Raw genomic sequence first — 18383 nt, 5'->3', positions numbered from 1 at the left:
CACACACACACACAGACACGCAGTCACACAGACACACACACACACACACACACACAGACAGACAGACACACACACACACACTCGGAGTTCCGTACTGACCACTTCATGCACTGCTCCTTGGACTTGGCCAGCACACAGGTCCACTCCCAGTGGGGCTCACCCATGTTGTAGCGGAACTCGTTGACCATGCGCTCGCATTTCTGCAACTCGCACTCGGAGGTCACGCACCACCTCACGGGGTCTGCGGACGGGGAAGGAAAATGTGAAAAGAAATCCCCATTTTGTTTTCTAACAGCGAACCACGGTTCCCTTGTCAAGCCATATACATGATCGTGCCGAAAACATGACTCCGACACTAATTGGGGATTTCCAATATTAATATATACAACGGGAGAGAGTAGTTTAGTCGTGATGTGGTAGACTAAACCTGACCAAACCCCAGTCGTAAGTCTAACCCTACCCCTGAACAATAATGCCAACGCTAACTCTAAGCCTAACTCTACCAACCCTAACCCTGGCCCTAAACACATGATCCCTAACGTTATGTGGTAGCTCAAGGATTTGGCTCAACACCGACAGACGGACGTCAATTTTCCAGTTGCTTCAAAATGTGGCTTGCGACAACAACGACAGTCGTTTTTTTACATCTTAATCTTTTGTCAGAAAGAGTTATTTCATGTTTGGGATGGTTACTTTAGTTCCAACACATCCAACTATTCACACTACATTCACTACAACTGTATAAGTAACCTATGTCATTTTGGGATAGCTGCCATACATCAGTAACACCGTACATATCATTACAGTCTGGCAATCGAACAGGTGATTATATGCTATAACCACCTTTTTGTAATAACCAATGTACCTATCACAGTAGCCTGGTGCAGAAGATTTGTCTTTAATTTTCAATGGGACCATCAAGAATAATGTTTCATTCAAGGGGACATCTTACCAATGGCTTAGTGGAAAACGACGCAAAACCCACAATTTGTTACATAAAAGTGTATTTATTACTTTAAATTCACCCGTAACTGTTGTATCAAACGTATTTGCAAAGCACTTGTAACTAGTTGTTTGACAACCACCAAATGTTATTACGTAGGTATGGCGAACAGCCACGTACGTACGATTGCGTAATTGTGAAGCAACATGTAGTCATGGCAACAAAACGCCCCTATTAATACGTATCCCACAATCCAGCGCCACGGAATATTCCAGCATGATCCCATGATCGTTAGACCACACATGGCCTTATATACCTCGTGACATGCATTGACATGAGTGAACTATTGCCCAGTCCGGACCGGACAAAGTACGGACCTTATCTACGCCAACGAAGCAAACTGTGTAAAAACAACCAGATGATCAATATGCCCAGCGGCCCGCACAATGCCTTTATCCGTCTGTTTGTGTGGTTTGGCACATCAAGCGGCGTTCGGAAAGACAAAGGTCGAGAGAGTTGTTTTTCCCGGCCGATCAGGGGGTGACTCAGGCCGCGGCAGCCTGAACTCTTGATCTTTGGAACTACAGAAGGAAGGGGGTGGAGGGAGAAGCATTTAGAGGAAAGGGAAGGCAAGGCTTTGTAGAAGGAAAAAGAACAGATATGACAAAAAATCTTTTTCAAAGAAAAGTGTAGGCAAGACGTAAAATTGTAAAGTAGAGGTGGTGAGTTGGCCATGTCAGGATGAGCTTTTGACCTGCAGAATTCCAATGATCAGGGCTGGATAGAAAAGGGCAAGGCAAAAAGTGGGATACGAAGAAACGGAGAAAGAGAGAGAAAAAGGAAAGAGAGAGGATAGCACCCCATGGAAAGAAAGATGTAACTGAAAACATTCTATATAAGGACATGAATATTAAGGAAAACGACGAAATATCATGATTCAGAGCAAGGGGTGGGGCGATATTGCCGGCGCCAGAATGTCTCATTGTTGCTCACAGTTCTGAAATGTACAGCTATGGTCATCTATGGACTGGTCGGTGGACTACCAATAGGAAGGCTGCAAAATGGCACACCTACCGCTCCTACAGTTCTGATTGGTCGCAAGTGTTTGGAGTATGTAATGACAGAGATCAGACAAGCGGTTTGGCATGCCGGGGTCTAGAAAGGCCCGCAAATGAAATAAAACGATTTTCACTTGCAGCGAATTGTACGTAGACCTCAGGAAAAGAAACCTTAAAACATCGTAAAAGGCACATCACCATTGAAAATGCATGTGTTGAACCCGAAATTTTTTTGACAAACTTGCTATTGAAACAGGCCTTTCTGAGATCTACCGTCCTTTAGGTTCTTTCCAAATCAAAAACAAATCTGTAATAACTTGCTTCTTACTCCTTTCATGCGGAACATACTGGGGCATTCATGTATCAGCGCTCAGATTGCAGCATGAATTTGCAACTTTCACCAGAAACCAACTTTTAGAAATGCTAGTGCTACGAATATTACAACTTCAAGACAACTTCCACAACTGCTAGTTGTAAAAATGGTGAAAACGATGTATGAATTACTTGGAAGTACGAAGAACCCCGTGGGTTTTCCCTGAATAAGGACTTACCCTGCAGCACGAATTCATAACATTAACCTGAAACCAACTTTTAGAAATGCTAGTGCTAAAAATAATACAACTTTCCCTTCAAGACAACTTCCACAACTACTAGTTGCAAAACAAGTGGTGAAAACGAAGTACTTGGAAGTACGAAGAAACCTTGGGTTTTCCCATAAGAAGGACTTACCCTGCGTCTTCGCGCTGGCAAAAGCCACAACGAGGAGAAGAAGAAACAGCTTCATGGTTACTCGTCTTCAGTCGTGCTGTGAGGCGGACCGCGGCGCGCTCAGGCTTTTATAGCTACGTAGGGACCGCCCGGCATGAGTGAGTTGACTCGTAGACAAAATCTAATCGTTATCCAGCGCCCCTCTTAATGTGCGCGACGACAGTTACCTGTGGCCCTCAGCATCTCATGGAACAATCAGGTAACCAAAAAGCTGATGTAGGAGGGTGGTTCAACATGTAACAAACTAGTATGTGCTACAGAAGGTAAACACAACAGAAAACACAAGCAACAAGCACACTAAGATGGCTAGGTCATGTGCTTAAGGAAGCCTGAAGAGCGGCTGTCCAAGTTTCTGCTGGAATGGACTCCCAACTTCGGGGAAAGATCCAAAGAAAGACCGAGGCATGATTGGCATGCATGTTGGACGATGCTAAGAATGACTTTGATGCAGGGCACTCACTAAGCTGACAATACTGGCCCACGACAAGGCATTGTAGGAGGCTAGAATTGCACATTTATAATGATACATATCCGTTGACTTGTTTAATGGCTGAAAAGGTGAGGAAGGAAGAGAATCTAGAACATCAGGGCAACTAAATCGTAGACGTGATCGAGTTGATGCTCACGTAATGAACAAAGGACCAAATCTTACCAGGCAAAGCGTTGGCATACGCCACGACAAGGAGGAGAAGAAACAGCTTCATGGTTCCAGGCGTAGATTCTTCAGATGAGAGAAAAACCTGTGAGGACAGCCTGTGGTGCGCTCGGGATTTATAGGGGCTGGGGGTCTTTCATGATATCCTCGAGTTGGTTTTGGAACAAGTTCAAACAAGTTCCAATAGAAAACTGTTTACAGTATGACGATGTAAAGTTCATGTCCATAAGAGATCTTCTCCACGTAATATCGCAGTGCCGAAACAGCACTGGATGGCACCTAAAGCGTCGAAACTAATATTACTGCCGTGTACCCTAGCCTAAGACTGTTCAGAAGGATAAAAAAACAAAGTCAAGTTGAAAACCGAGGAGAGGATACTACTAGCTTGTACAAATGACCACGGCTTACCAGGGAAAGCGTTGGCATACCAACATGGCAAGAGCCGAAACAGCACTGGATGGCACTGGAAACGTCGACACTAGTATTACTGCCGCGTACCCTTAGACTGTTCAGAAGGATAAGAACGCACCCAAAGTCAAGTTGACTATACTTATTGTATACTTACTATGGTTTTATGAGACCAAGGAAAGCCTCTAGCTTAATGTACAAATGACCACATCTTACCACCGGCAGCGTTGGCATACGCCACGGCAAGGAGGAGAAGAAACAGCTTCATGGTTCCGAGAGAAATACCTGTGACTGAGTGTGAGGACCACTCGTATATAGTTCCGTGAACATGTCCATGTTTCTCAGACCGTGAAATTTTGCCACTATGAACATATTAAAGTAGTCTCTATTGTATACAGGACCGTGCCTTTCCAGTTCTATGCCTGAATGGGCTAGGTTTAGGATCAGGCGCGGTTCTGGATAGTCTCTGTCGTATCAAAAACCGTTCCTTTCTAGTGCTACCTGGATGGGGTTGGACACAATTCGGGCTAACCAAGCCCGCGAGTCCCTTTCAAAATAAAACTTGAAACTACTGATGTACAAATGACCACATCTTACCACCGGAAGCGTTGGCATACGCCACGGCAAGGAGGAGAAGAAACAGCTTCATGGTTCCAGGCGTAGATTCTTTGGATGAGAAAAAACCTGTGAGAACCTTGTCTGGTGCACTCCGACTTTTATAGCGGCAGGGGGCCGTTCAAGATTCTCTAGTTTGTTTTGGAACAAGTTCAACCCACAGTATATGTTTGCAGTATGACGCTGTATTGTTCACGTCCAAATGAAACCTTCTCTTCGCTTGTAACACTGCAAGTGCCAAAACAGCATTGGATGACACAAAAAACGTCTTTAAAATTCTGCAGTCTACCCTAAAAATGTTTAGAAAGATAATAAAACGTCCAAAGTCAAGTTGAACTTGTAGAAATTCAGTGTGTTTAAAGTAAGTATGCTGTGACGAAGAGTCAATAGCTTGTACAAATAGATAGATTTTGTTTTGCGTCTGACAAAGGTAATTCTTAACTCCCCCTTGGCAAACAAATTCACCATTGGTTAAAGTGAGCTAGTCCCCAGCTAAAGCATGTCGGCACCCATACCACCACATCAGGCAGGTTACCCTGGTCAGCAGATTCTTATCTGGGCAAGGTTTGAGTGACAGTTACATTGTGCTGGGAGTGTAACCTGCCAATTGTAGTGCATGTCACAACTCATGTCACTTATAGCGTGGCGCAAATAGTGCAGTACATTCTATGACGGCTACATAGTATATATCATGTCAAATATGACAAAAAGTGCTGGCGTGGGTTGATTTTGGAAGTGTTTGAACTTGTCAATGGGAGAACGTGTAAGGAGACGTCAAGACTGAAGATGTGTGTGCGAGAACATTTTGTTGGGCAGATATTTATCGACTTGGATTTCAGATATTTGTTTAGAAGTTAATAGCAACTTTTTCGTTCCACACCATTTGATACCATACCGTATTAGTTTTGCTAGGTTGTTAAAAACCCATAGCCAGTGGCTATTACGAATGGCTGTATAGTCGTCGCAGCGTCCCTGTGAAGCTTGTGTGTTACGCCGAAGGCCGGTTATACTGACTGAGAATCATATACAGATATAGAAACCACCTTGCGGGTACAAAGTACATAAAATAACCCGACAGGTAGCCACAGTGTCTATTGGTAAAAAGGCTTTGTCATGAGTAGGATAAATACCGGTGTTTGTCTCATGCGCTCGTCAGGGACTTACTGGGTTCAAAGTACGTGCAGAACATACCACTGTGTTTAACCGAGTCTCTGACTAACGAATATATGTATATTCGGATGATTACTCATAGGAAATTCCAACTCTACTACTGGATAAATTACGGAGGTAAGGAGGTAGTATCCGGACGTTTCGAGAGATATCCACCACTCTTCTGCAGAGTCCTAATGTTCTAGTAAACATCCAGATTTTTACGTTTTTGTATTCTATTAAGATGACAACATCTTTTTCTTCCCACATAATGTCAGTGGTTTACGCAGGCCTCTCGTGTCATTTTACTCTGTTCTCACAACTTACTCAAGTCAACCTACTGCGTACGCACCACCACAGCGCCTGTTGGCTGAACAAACCCTCCGTGCACAAGTGTTGTGTTTGACACGTTGAAAGATTTGTTAAGATTTTACTGCCGGTCTTGAGAACAACGTGCTGCTTACAGCAGATTGGAGCAGGTCAACAAGCGTCGGGCATAAATCAACTTGGCACCTGACTTTGTTACCTTTGCTATTCCAAGGCGTGACCACATTCAGTCGTCGTACGGTTTTTGTAATCTCTTTAAGCAGATATTTTAGGGGCTACAAGACAGTACCAAATTGGCAAAACAGTATCAAATTGTGACATGAAATATAGTCAGCGTTCCTAAATTCACCACAAAGCGTAGTGAGCACCCCCATGTAGATCCTACTCTTTGAGATACGTTTTTAAGTAGCTGTTCAAAAGAATGATCATAGCAAATCATAGCATGGCATTGGTTTCAGAAGGGCGGCATATTCTGAATCCCAGTCCGCCATTCTTTACAAAAGTCAGTTTTTGGCTTAGTAAGGACCTTTGTAAACCACCGAGGGCGTATTCGGACATGTTTTTGCTTCCTGCCCTGTTTATCCCTGGTTCAGGGTGACCAAAGTTGACGACCCCTCACCGTGTAATGGAACCAAAGTTCACACACTCGGCAAACGGTAAACTGCTGATAACTGTGTGTGAATATGTGCTCATCGGAAAGCCCCGGGATCGGCACTGAATCATTTTTCATAAATATGCTGAATCAAGTTTGTTTTGGCTTTTTTAGAGTACCTTTGCTTTTGGCCTTTAGACTAGTATAATAACCCAGAGAGAACAATGTGTCTTGGGCATAGTTGAACAGATAATATAACCGTGTGGGGTAAGGTGCAGTAATAACAATGATTATATATTCATCATATCATCTGTATCATACCGAACATTCAGCCTCTGCACGGAAAGAACGCTGCACGCAGAAGAGTTGTACCCTGAAACGTGCGTCGTCGCGAAGACGCATTGCACTTAAACACTCTAGGCTTATTGTTCGCAGTTCTTATAAATCAGCTATGGTGTGTTTGAATCAGCTATGATGTGTATAAAACACAAAGGGCAATGGAAACTAGTTCGGTATTTACCTTGTTTAAAGCACCGCTGTGCAAATGTCTTTTATCTGCCTGAAACTGCAGATGAGCTAAATCGGGAAAACCTGTTTAACTGCGAGAGCAATTATCGAGGTGTGTGACGCGCCTGTTGCCGCGTGTTTGTCAATGAGGACCGCGAAATTTATCGGGTTTATCTGGTTTTATCACCGTTTCTTATTTACCGATGGTGACAAGACATTCCAACACTTAGGAGATGTCAGGCAATTATCAAGATAACTGTCATCAGCCTGCTGGGTGCCGTCCTCCATAATTACCACAGGATCTTTCATTTCGCTTGTGGTAAACTGATTAAGTTGCATTGTCTTTCTGCCATGACCAAAATTTTTCTTTGATATTAAATGGCATAAGCAGGAGAAATCCCTACTATGTTTTGGTGTTTAAAACATGTTGACTTCAAATTTCTAGAAACTACAGGTGTCTCTGTCCAGGCGTGTTTTAGGTTTGGAGGCATTCGACGTTCACGTTGTCAAAGAAGTGGCAAAAAAAAAACCGCCAAACAAAATGACCTCAATAAAAACTCGAAAATTTGAAACGTGCCCAATACCAAGTTCATGGAACACCAGGCCATTTGTGGCTTTGTGCTGACTTTGCAGTTTCCTGCCACTCCACATTAACCTTGCTGTAGTCAGCATTTATTTTGTTTACATAATGTTGCACGCCGACAGACATAGCTGACACTTTTCTGTACACGTACTTCAAAATAAATTTACCACATGACACTGATCAGTTTTCTGATTATGTGAAATTAAAACTGTTTATAACGTCGTACAGAAAAGGGATGTACAACATCACCCACTGTGCCCCTTGGCTTTTGCCAAGCCTGTTGCGTCCAGAACCGTGCTTTATCTAGAACATGCTAGAACACCGTTCTGCATATAGTCCATGCCTATCCAGAACCGTGCTTTATCTAAAACATGCCCGGACACCGTTCTGCATATAGTCCATGCCTATCCAGAACCGTGCTTTATCTAGAACATGCCCGGACACCGTTCTGCATATAGTCCATGCCTATCCAGAACCGTGCTTTATCTAGAACATGCTCGGACACCGTTCTGCATATAGTCCATGCCTATCCAGAACCGTGCCTGGAGCAAATCTACGTTCTTGGATACACAGAACCTACCCATAACCGTGCCTGATCTAATACCGGTACCCCTTCCCCTTTCTGACATAGAACTAGAAAATCGCGGTTTTATGTACGATAAGGCCCGTTTTGATTACTGAGGTAGGAAGGCGAGGCCCCTGCGCTGATTGATGTAGCAGTCTTGTTGACCCTTGTACATTATACTGCTGCAGCGGCAACTTGTTGTCAACATCAGTCGACTAGTTATAAATCCTTAACAAAGCTCTGGGCGTGTAAGCAAAACACTTGTGCGTGGAGACTTTGTTCATCAAACACGCCTCAGCAGTTTGAAACCACTTGGCACCTGATTTGCTGGAAAACTTCCAGTTTAAGTCGGAAGGGGGTGTAGAGGGAGGCGTTGTTACTAGTTATAAAGACGAGGACAATCAGACCTAGGTGCATGTGAGCTACACGAAATAACAGAAAAGGGATGTCCCTTCTTGGCTGTAGAAAGCCAATGACACAGAATTCACAAGTTTTCTCCGTTTTTTCTTCATTTCTCTGGGTCTTATTTGAATGTCCACCGTTATGACCAAGAAATATTTTTCCAGTGCAATGACCTGTAGGTCATGGGTTACAAAGCCATGTCATCAGAGCTGATAGCTTTACCCCAGGCACGGTGGGCTTCGAACCCTGGACCTTTTGGACCATATAAAGGGTCACTTAAAAACTGGATCACTTCCAAAAAAAGTATGTCAAACGGCAATGCAACTCGCTCTGAAGTGTTTTTCAACGTTTTGAATGGCTCTTTATTCCAACTAGAGTGCCCAAACATATTTTGACATACAAATCAGGCCATTTATTTCTTCTTTTGTCAAAAACATCGCGATGTTTACAATGAGAGTTGAAGTTTGACCGTGGTACTGCCAAATAATCGCCCGGTCAGCCAAAGATGTTGACTGTGTGTTTAATATGATAAATATGGTTCTATGTTTGCTCGATTGATGGCCTGGTGAGACTGAACTGCCAAAGACAATGTTTGCCCAATATTGAGCAGATTTAAACCCGAATGCCCTATACAATTTGGCCCATTGTGATGGTAGAAGTTTAGAGTCAGACTTTGGGAACCGAACGCCGACTTTGTGCTGGTAAATGTCGACACTGAATCATCACGAGAGAATGGAACTACCATGTGCCCACACTTCACGTGTACCGAGTATTGTATTTGCCCCGTTTTAATATATATATATACAACTGACTTGATTTTTTTTTTGCTTATTACGATTTGCCATCTTACATTTTTTTGCCGGTGACAATTAGCCACTTTTCATAAAGGCAGGTTTGCATATACTTCTGGAGAATAGCCTTTTAAAAAAAGTTGAATATGACTGAAGTTGAGCTATGACTAGTGTATTTACATACACTATGGTGTAACCTAATAAAAAGGATATGCTTTAAAAGGCAGCAGGAAACTTTCTATGTTTGAAAGTCATTGTGAAATAATTAAAATCTGTGATTGTTTTTGACTTCATGTAGGTCTAAATCAATAAAAGCAATATCTAAGTCCTGACGCTGAGTAAATGTTGATTTGACGTTACAGCCGACAGTTCAGCCGACAAACATGCTCAGGGTTTGGTATGGTACTGATAGTAACTGATAAGGGTGCTGTCACTGTTGATCTAACGACAGTGAGCACAAACTGATTTGACAATCGTTAGCAGCTCTTCGATGCCAAAGATGGCTGTCTGTGTTCTCATTACTGGGCCGGGACTTCATATGGTTTCATCAGAGACCAAATCCTAAGACACGCACTGTCCCCGATACTGTGTACGGTGTTCCGTAGTTGGAACTACTGTGAATGCCATCCTGTGCAGAGTTGAGTCATACTAATCTATATTGATTTATAACGTGTTGCTAATCTCCAAGCAGATCATACGGTGGCAAGACAGCATCCATTGGCCAGAGGAGTGTCCATTAGCCGCTGTATGATCTGCTTGGAGATTAACTCGTTGCCTCTCATTGGGTAAAGTCAGCGGCACCTAAGGGGTCCTGTCACAGTGCCCAGTAAACAATGGTTATGATTTATTACTGAATAACGTATTGTTATCGTGGTTATATGTGCTATAAATGACGCTGTTGCCATGCAATGTACGAGCGACGAACTTTCCCTGCTTCCAAGTTACGTGAACAGCGGCTTCTAGATTGTTCGGAGGCGAGGCGAACACATAAAACACATGCTGCCCTATATACCGGGACTGGCATTAAGGGCAGTGGGTAATTTAAAGTAAGCGCACATATAACACATATCAAACACTGTTCTTTCAACCCTGAATAGACGTTGAGTTTTGTCCTGTCAAAAGGTTTGATAAGTTATTGTAGAATTGTATGTTGTCTTACCCTAAAATCAGTCAGACCCTAAAATCAGAGGACCACAGTGTTTGATAATTGATGTAGGTTCCTTCCCCTTTTTGGATAGCCATGACACAAATAACTAGATATGTGACCATGACAAGCATAAAAACAACCGTCAGCATTATTTGTTTACCGTAATTTGTTTTTTCTTCTATTAATAGGAAATCCAAACAACAAACATACGATGACAACTCTTTGTGTACTTTGGCCCTGTAGTACCCCCACCCACGGGTGGGCGTGTTCCAAATGGCGCGCTGTGATTGGACAAAAAGTTGTAGTCCTCAGCAGCAACAAGTGTCAGCTGAGGTAGATAGGTAGTCACCACGCATGCGCGGGTCAAAGGTCATGGCCATCAGATGACAGCACGTCCCATGACCTGAACAACATAGAACAATGTACCAGTGTGACCTCAGTATTCTCCATCTAAGCATTGCTATGAACTTTAATTCATCTTATTACATCTTTGAGTTTGAAGCATGGAGTCATTACCAAATTAAAGACTCAGTTCTCTCTGTATGTGTCAGAAATAGATAAGTGCCATAATACTGGGCACCATGACACATTTCTGTAAATACCATGATATCTTATGCAGAAAATAAAACGTGATGTTTGTAATAGGCTATGAATAATGCTGTTTTCTATGCAACTCAATGACCTGACAAGCCCTTGGATCTGACAAGTGCATGTAAGTTATCTTGATCAAGTCGTCAGGCAGACAGCTGCCTACTTCATGTTCGGATGAACAACCCTTCTAACATGTAATCGTACATTGATACTGATAATATAGTGATATGGATAACTTTCAACTGATATCAGAAAATTCCACCCAGAAAAGTTTGCTGTGTGTGTTTTTTTCCTACTGTTTTGGTCTGGAATGTATGTGCCTTCGTACTATGTTTTTTCTTCAGTTGAGTAATTTTTCTTTCCTACATTTTTTAAAGTGATTAAAATTCGTTCAGTTATCATTGTTTCCCTCCCACGTTGCGAACATAACGTATCCAAACCTCGCCCATGTTGATTCAACACGGAGTTTGGACGTTGACCGCCCCATTACATAATCAGCAGGCCAAACTTTAACTAAATCATCATAATGTTTAAGCTTACAAAGGAATGGTGGTTGGTCATCAAACGTATTGTAAGCAGAGGACTCCAGCATGTGATGCAAGATTGTGAATTAAAGAAACAGATTAACATTTCTCTATGGACGTTTGAGCTGATTGTACAGCGTAATGATATATAGCACTGGAGAACGTCGAATCTAATTCGATATCGTGTTTATCACTATTAAACCTTATTGATAGGATTTTGATTGCCAAACAGTATCAACAGTTTGACTGGGGGAGGGCATGTACAAAGGCGCCACACAGCGACTTCAGAATACAATAGCAGCCCTTTGGCAGGTAAAGTTTTCAAAGTTACATTGTCTAGTCGTATTTTGTTGAAAGAGTTTACGCCCCTTTCGCGTTGCCAAAATATGACAAAATGTATCTCGAATGCATAACTCAACGTGAATTTTAGGTAAAATGTCAAAGACTGGCTTTTTATCCGGTTAATCCTGCGAAAATGACCACATTTCATTCAGCAGGTGTCCCTCAGGTCAAAAAGTTTGGTGACCTTTGGGTCAAAGGTCAAAACAAACATGGCGGCCGTGGCGGCGAAAACTGGGGGAGGGCGGCTAGCGGGGACGATAGCTCTGGTCACAGGTGGGTTTGAGCGGTGACTAAGGAGGTAGGAACGGGTTAAGTACGTGTGTAACGTGTTTACAGGCAAAAGAAGCGAATTAGTACCGACGAAAAGGGTTGTCGTGGACAAATAAGCTTGCTTGCTTCGTACAACTTACAAGTGATCACTTCCGCGATTCCGGTTGCATGTTGTGGTACAATACAAACTACCAGTATGCAAGGAGGTTTTATTTTCAAGCTCCGTGCTTCTACTAGTATTTAAAGTATTCAGGCCAGCATCGGTACGTATATAGTGCTATTAACGGTATCATAGTTGACTCTAGTATTTGAGGATTAATAACATCATTAACCAGTGGTTATAGTGTTCAGTGAAAACCAGAGCCTACCTGGAAAGCACTACTCAGCTTAAGAAAAGAGGGTGAAGAAATCAGAAATAGAGAAAAAGAAAATAAATGAAAACATCATATACTGTATGTACCAGACGTGTGCATGGTCGACATGTCTGTCACCATGGTGACTGTTTCTATGGTTACCCAGGTGGCGGGAACGGGATCGGGCGAGCCGTGTGCCAGACGTTTGCCCGGGAGGGAGCGGCGGTAGCAGTGGTGGACAGGAACCAGCCAGCTGCACGGGAGACACTCGAGTCACTGCCGAGTGTTCCACATGGGAAGCATCACCAGTATACCACGGATGTGTCCTCTTCTGCTGATGTTAATAAACTGGTAGGCATGCACACACACACACACGCGTGCACACACACACACACACATGTACACACACACGCGCGCGCGTGCACAGACACACAGACTCACACACACACACACACTCACACATACACACACACACACACACGCGTGCACACACACACAGACACGCACACACACACAGACACGCACACACACACAGACTCACACACACACACATACACACACACACACACATACACACACACACACACGCATACACGCACACACACATACACGCACACACATGCACACACACACACACACACACATATAAGATACACACACACACACACATACACGCTGTTAACAAACTGGTATGAGTATGGTACTCTCTCACACTCTTTACCTCTCTCTCTCTCCAGCTCCCCCTCTCTCTCTTTCTCCCTCCCTCCCTCCCTCTCTCTCTCTCTCTTTCTCCCTCTGTCTCTCTCTCTCTCACACCCTGAGTCACATTGGGAGATACACACACACATGCACACACAACGAAACACAAAATGCATGCACACACAACGAAACACAAAATGCATGCATACACTCAAACACACATACACACACACTCACACTCTTTTTTTTTTATAAGCCTCAGTTAGCTGGCTTTACAATGCATGTACATGTCTTATGTAGAAGAATAAGAAGAACATGTATATTTATGTTCATTCACGCGTGCACACACACACACACACACACACATACGAACACACACAAACACACACAAACACACGCTTTTTAGAAGCCTCAGACAGCTGACTTAACAATGCATGTACATATATTATGTACTGAGTACTAGAATAAGAACATGTATATTTGTATGTTCATCCTCGTTCCTCCCCTCCAAGGTCTCCGATGTCTGTTCGGACTACCCCTCCCCGCCCAGCGTTGTGGTGACGTCAGCCGGCATCATCAGGTACGCCCCCTTTCTGCAGGTGGATGAACAGCACTTTGACGACGTCATCGGTGTGAATCTCAAGGTTTGTCAACATTGGATGACCATTGTTTTTACCTGTATCAATGTATTGATCTCATACGTCGATGAAGGTTAGACATCCAGGTAATACGATACGCCAAAAAGCAGTTACTCAAGCAACTGGATATGATTTTGGAATCATATCCAGTTGCTTGAGTAACTGCTTTTTGGCGTATTGATCTCATATTTGATCAATAACCAATATTTCCCAATTGAGGGTGACTGAGTTGTGACGAATAGATGAATAAGATGATGATCCTTTAGTCTGTGTAATACAAGCCTGCACTGTCCAGGGTTCTATAGGCTATAAAGCCATTCCCTACAGAGTTTAGTTTTGCATGTTTACCATGCAGGCAAGTTCTATTTCTTAGGGGTGTTAGCGTGTTAGCTATTAAGCTTAGGGGCCTCACTAATGAGAAGTATGATTAAGTCAGGTGCAATGAATATGGATCTACAGACAATACAAGTTAAGGTGAAAGGACATCTTTGATTTTTTTTCTTCATGAACAGGGCACGTTCCTGGTAGCGCAGGCCTTTGCCAGACTGATGGTGCAGAGGAAACTGCAGAACTGTTCCATCTGTACTCTGTCCAGTGTGTCGCTCAGAACAGTAGGTCTTCAGGGATAGACATATGGCATATGGCATTGGTTGTAGGGTATAGACATTGAAGAACTGTTGTGATGACAGATTTTTAGTTTAATTTTTAATCACTCATGACCAGTCTATACCAGATTAGCTTTGCCACTTGGGAATACACATGGGAATGATTGTTGGCACAGTTAAGGGAAGATAGCTCTACATCTACATTATACATTGTATTGTTTGTCATCAAAAGATGTTTTTGTTTTCCTCCAGGGTACAGCCGATCGCTCTCCCTACAACACTACTAAGGGTGCGATAGTGTCCCTCACCAAGTCCATGGCTATAGAACTCGCACAGTAAGTACCTTGACTGCCTTTATATATTTTATTAATTTTAAAGTTTTTGACTGCAAGAATTTTTTTTCATCCATATTGATCCTCAGTGTTCATATCACAGCAGACACATAGGGAATGTAGATGTTACTGTACGCTAGTTTGTCAGTGTGTTTGTATGTACAATCATGCATTTATCTATCATCTGTCTCCATCATCCTATAGATATATAGATGGATACATGTATAGAAGATAGATGTATTTGTATGTCAGTACATGTCATTGAATGTTGGTTTTCACAGGACCTAGAACCATATACTACTAGAGATAGATGCAGACAGGTAGATAGTTACATATACCTACCTGTACATATATAAGTATATTGAATGTTTGTTTCCCCAGGTATAACATCCGGTGTAACACAGTGATCTCAGGCAGCATATATACAGATATATTAGATAGATACATATGCTTACATGTATTATGTGTACATGTATATTGAATATAGGTATAACATCCGGTGTAACACAGTCATCCCAGGCAGCATCAGGACTGAGATGGTGATGAAGAACAGAACACCTGAGGAACTCCAGCAGGTGAGAACAAAAAAGCTGACTCTTTCAACTCAATGTTTCTGTTTTAGTGCTTCCTCTATTAAGTCCTTAGACAGGAATACCCAGACAAAATAATTTTGTAACAACCAGGACATTTGGATATTGTTAAAAACTGTTGCCCTTTTCTTCATTGTGTACATTGAAGAATAAGACTTTCATCATATTTGATGTAGGCAACTCAAAGGCATAAAACATGACTGTAGTTTACTTTGTCTTCTTTCAGAGGATTCAGGCCAGTGTCCCTCTATGTCGTGTCGGTGAACCAGAAGGTAAGATTCAACATTATCTATACATCACCACTGAGACCAGCTTTGGTAAATACATGTAATGAAAAAACAAAAACAACTAGAGGTCGGAGATCTCATGTCTTCGTCAGAGATACATCGTTCTAGAGAAATTAACATGCGTATTCTTCACTCTTTTTAACAATCAATTTGGTCTAAAGAACAAAAGAATCTCTGTACTATTTTTATGGTACAGAACACCCTGAAACGGTTTGCCGCAGATTATACAGATGCGTCGTCACCCGTGTTAGCCCCCCCCCCCCACGTTATTTGAGTTTGGACTGTTACTGGAAAAAAAACGTTCAAGAAATTCTTACTGTGTTGAAAGTGTCACGACAGCGCCTCAAAATATAATAAGAGAAGATGTTATAAAGGAAAGAATCAAAACAGGGTGACTACTGCTGTTTTGTTAATTTGTCTTTATGACAAATAGAAGACTTGTTTCTTGTGTTCTTTGTGTCCTAACATTTGTACTTCTACAGTTAGTATATTCCAAATCTAGGCATCTCGTTTTTCGGCCCTTCGTGTTTTTATTGCGCGCTTGCCTTAAATTCAAGGTAATTAGATTTAAGGTCTCCAGTGGATGTCATCCATAGCAATTACTTGGTGTGGCCGGCTGAAGAAAATAACCTGACATATGTCCAACCTATCCTCCCCCTGCTGAAGTTATAGTACAATCCCTCAATGTAACGTCATTTGATCCCATCCCATTATGGGGTTCCCCAGCTATATCCAGCTGTCGGCTGTCTCCAAGCAGATGTAGGTGGGGATTTCTAAACACAAAAGGTCCTATTACGGGGACATAACGACCTCCACGACTCTCATCTTTGAACTCAATCTTGGAAACCATCACAGTAACATGCCTATCAAATTTCATTAACTTCCATCCACACATACAAAAGTTATCCTGCTCACAAGAAAAGTTAACAAAATGCCCCCTGTAGTCACAACGAAACCCCCCACGAAGCTCAGTAACGAACTTAACCTTGGTCCCAACAATAGTAAGCACCACACCAAGAATTATAATCAACATTTTACAATTACTTGAGTTATCTTGCTAACAAGCCACAAACACAAAAGGTGCACTAACGTGACGCACGGACCCCCCACGAAGCCGAAACTTGTACTTGACTTTGGCCTTAACAGCGGTAATCTGCCTGCCAAAAATCATGGACGTCGAATGATGCCTTCCAGAGTTATATTGCAAAATCCGCAGTTCCCCACACTCCGGCGAGACAATTTCATAGTCCTTCTGACGAAGACAATTAGTCCTAACTTTTCAACAGACCAACCAGTCTTCATTAATGATTGAACAAAGTATGACATCATGTTATGCAGGTGACTTTACAAGCACTGGATGATAGGTTACAGAAATTTTATGGCGTCCCCCGTCTCTGTTGAGGTATAGCTGTAGGGCCCAGATGTTGTATCTAAATGTTGTCCTTTCCTCCTCCTACAGAGGTGGCCAACCTGATCCTGTTCCTGGCCTCCAGTGAGAGCAGCTACATGACTGGGCAGGCAGTGGAAATTACAGGTATGTACATGTACAAGTGTTATCAATTATGTGCATGACTAATCTGCAAGAAGGGGTTTTAGTCGGGTGGGGGGGGGGGTATTTGCAGGGCAGAGCCATTCATGTTTTGTTATTTAGTAGTGGCCACAATTGTGTTTATTTCCGAAAAATGAAAGAAATTGCAAAGGAAAATCCCAACAACAGAGTTACAAAAAACTCTACCTAGATAGTATGCTTTTAGTGCCCCATTTGTGTAAAAGAGAACTATTTACTAAAGACAAAAGTACCCTAAGATTAGAACCAAATAGAGTTCAGATGTTTAATCTTATTCCATTTCTTCATCACATTGCAGACTGTAAATAAAAATGCTGGAATTGTTCATGCTTTAACCAGAACCAAACTTTTTCCGTCTTTTTTTTTCTACTCCAGGTGGGATGTAGACGTCAAGCACCACAATATTTTTAACATGCCGGATTTACAGACTCTTTACAGGATGGGTGACCGTAGTCATCTTTTTTACCTCAGGTTTTAATTTTGGTCTATTAGTGAGCAGAATGATCAAGTAGGCACAAACAAGACAAAAACATGTCCTCATCTGTACATGTGGCATGGGAAACTCTATGATAAGGCAGTATTTATATGTGCATGTGTAATTGTAATGATGTTTCAATCTAGAACAGTGATTTAATGGAGTTGTGATTGGACTGTTTCTGGTAAATAAATGCTTCGTGTATGTATATAAAGAGGAAAGACAGAGAAAGAAAACATTTTCGTCTGATTCAGTTTGATATGCTTTATTATCTCCAAAGTAAAGTGTCCATAATTTTTCTACGCTAAAATAGCTATGTACAACAAAAATATTAAGCTGAATGTCTAACAGTAGCATACATTTTTTGCAGTACAAAGTTTTATGCATGTACTTTCCCATTAGACTGTATTTAAACATAAAAATGTCAACAAACATTAGAATGATACCATTTGTGAAAGACAACATATCAAATTACTTCTGTACACTTGCTAAATGATGACACATACGAAAGTCACATTATTATCATGCATTACACTCTTACTGTTAACATAATATTATTTTGTAGTTTTTAAAACACCGAACAAAGTAAACACAGGGTAA

General features: G+C 42.1%; 2 protein-coding genes across 6 annotated transcripts in view; one reads left to right on the top strand and one right to left on the bottom strand.

Annotated features, from left to right (window-relative positions):
• The window catches only part of LOC109461985 (major yolk protein-like), an 18281-nt gene extending 13729 nt beyond the window's left edge, over window positions 1–4552 (bottom strand). For 2 of the 5 annotated variants that reach the window (XM_019758467.1, XM_019758463.1), the window contains exons 1-2: window positions 2731–2831; window positions 100–241 (exon numbers count right to left, since the gene is read on the bottom strand). In XM_019758467.1, the coding sequence (XP_019614026.1) occupies window positions 100–241; window positions 2731–2785 (197 nt within the window). In that variant the 5' untranslated portion in view covers window positions 2786–2831. Of the gene's footprint in view, window positions 1–99; window positions 242–2730; window positions 2832–3421; window positions 3502–4048; window positions 4104–4429 lie in introns of those variants that run through there. The other 3 variants (XM_019758465.1, XM_019758464.1, XM_019758466.1) reach the window with 3 other exon arrangements.
• Window positions 4553–12175: 7623 nt separating this feature from the next.
• Window positions 12176–18177, top strand: LOC109462023 (estradiol 17-beta-dehydrogenase 8-like). Its single transcript, XM_019758513.1, has 9 exons — window positions 12176–12240; window positions 12757–12941; window positions 13802–13933; window positions 14440–14538; window positions 14785–14867; window positions 15352–15439; window positions 15681–15726; window positions 17201–17275; window positions 17684–18177. Exons 1-9 carry the CDS (start codon window positions 12177–12179, stop codon window positions 17692–17694), a joined length of 783 nt encoding a protein of 260 aa, XP_019614072.1. The 5' UTR covers window position 12176; the 3' UTR covers window positions 17695–18177.
• Window positions 18178–18383: the final 206 nt, after the last annotated feature.

This window comes from Branchiostoma belcheri, unplaced genomic scaffold, assembly GCF_001625305.1.
Source record: "Branchiostoma belcheri isolate BF01 breed outbred unplaced genomic scaffold, Haploidv18h27 scaffold98, whole genome shotgun sequence".
Taxonomy (NCBI): domain Eukaryota; kingdom Metazoa; phylum Chordata; class Leptocardii; order Amphioxiformes; family Branchiostomatidae; genus Branchiostoma; species Branchiostoma belcheri.
The sequence above is the reverse complement of the archived record's forward strand: the minus strand, read 5'-3'. Positions and strand labels throughout refer to the sequence as shown.

What these genes read in the sequence shown, in the direction of transcription:
- LOC109462023 (XM_019758513.1), top strand. Translation starts at nt 12,177, where the DNA reads ATGGCGGCCGTGGCGGCGAAAACTGGGGGAGGGCGGCTAGCGGGGACG. An exon ending in GACGATAGCTCTGGTCACAG is followed by an intron (nt 12,241 to 12,756) that starts GTGGGTTTGAGC and finishes ATGGTTACCCAG; the next exon opens with GTGGCGGGAACGGGATCGGG. An exon ending in CACCTGAGGAACTCCAGCAG is followed by an intron (nt 15,440 to 15,680) that starts GTGAGAACAAAA and finishes GTCTTCTTTCAG; the next exon opens with AGGATTCAGGCCAGTGTCCC.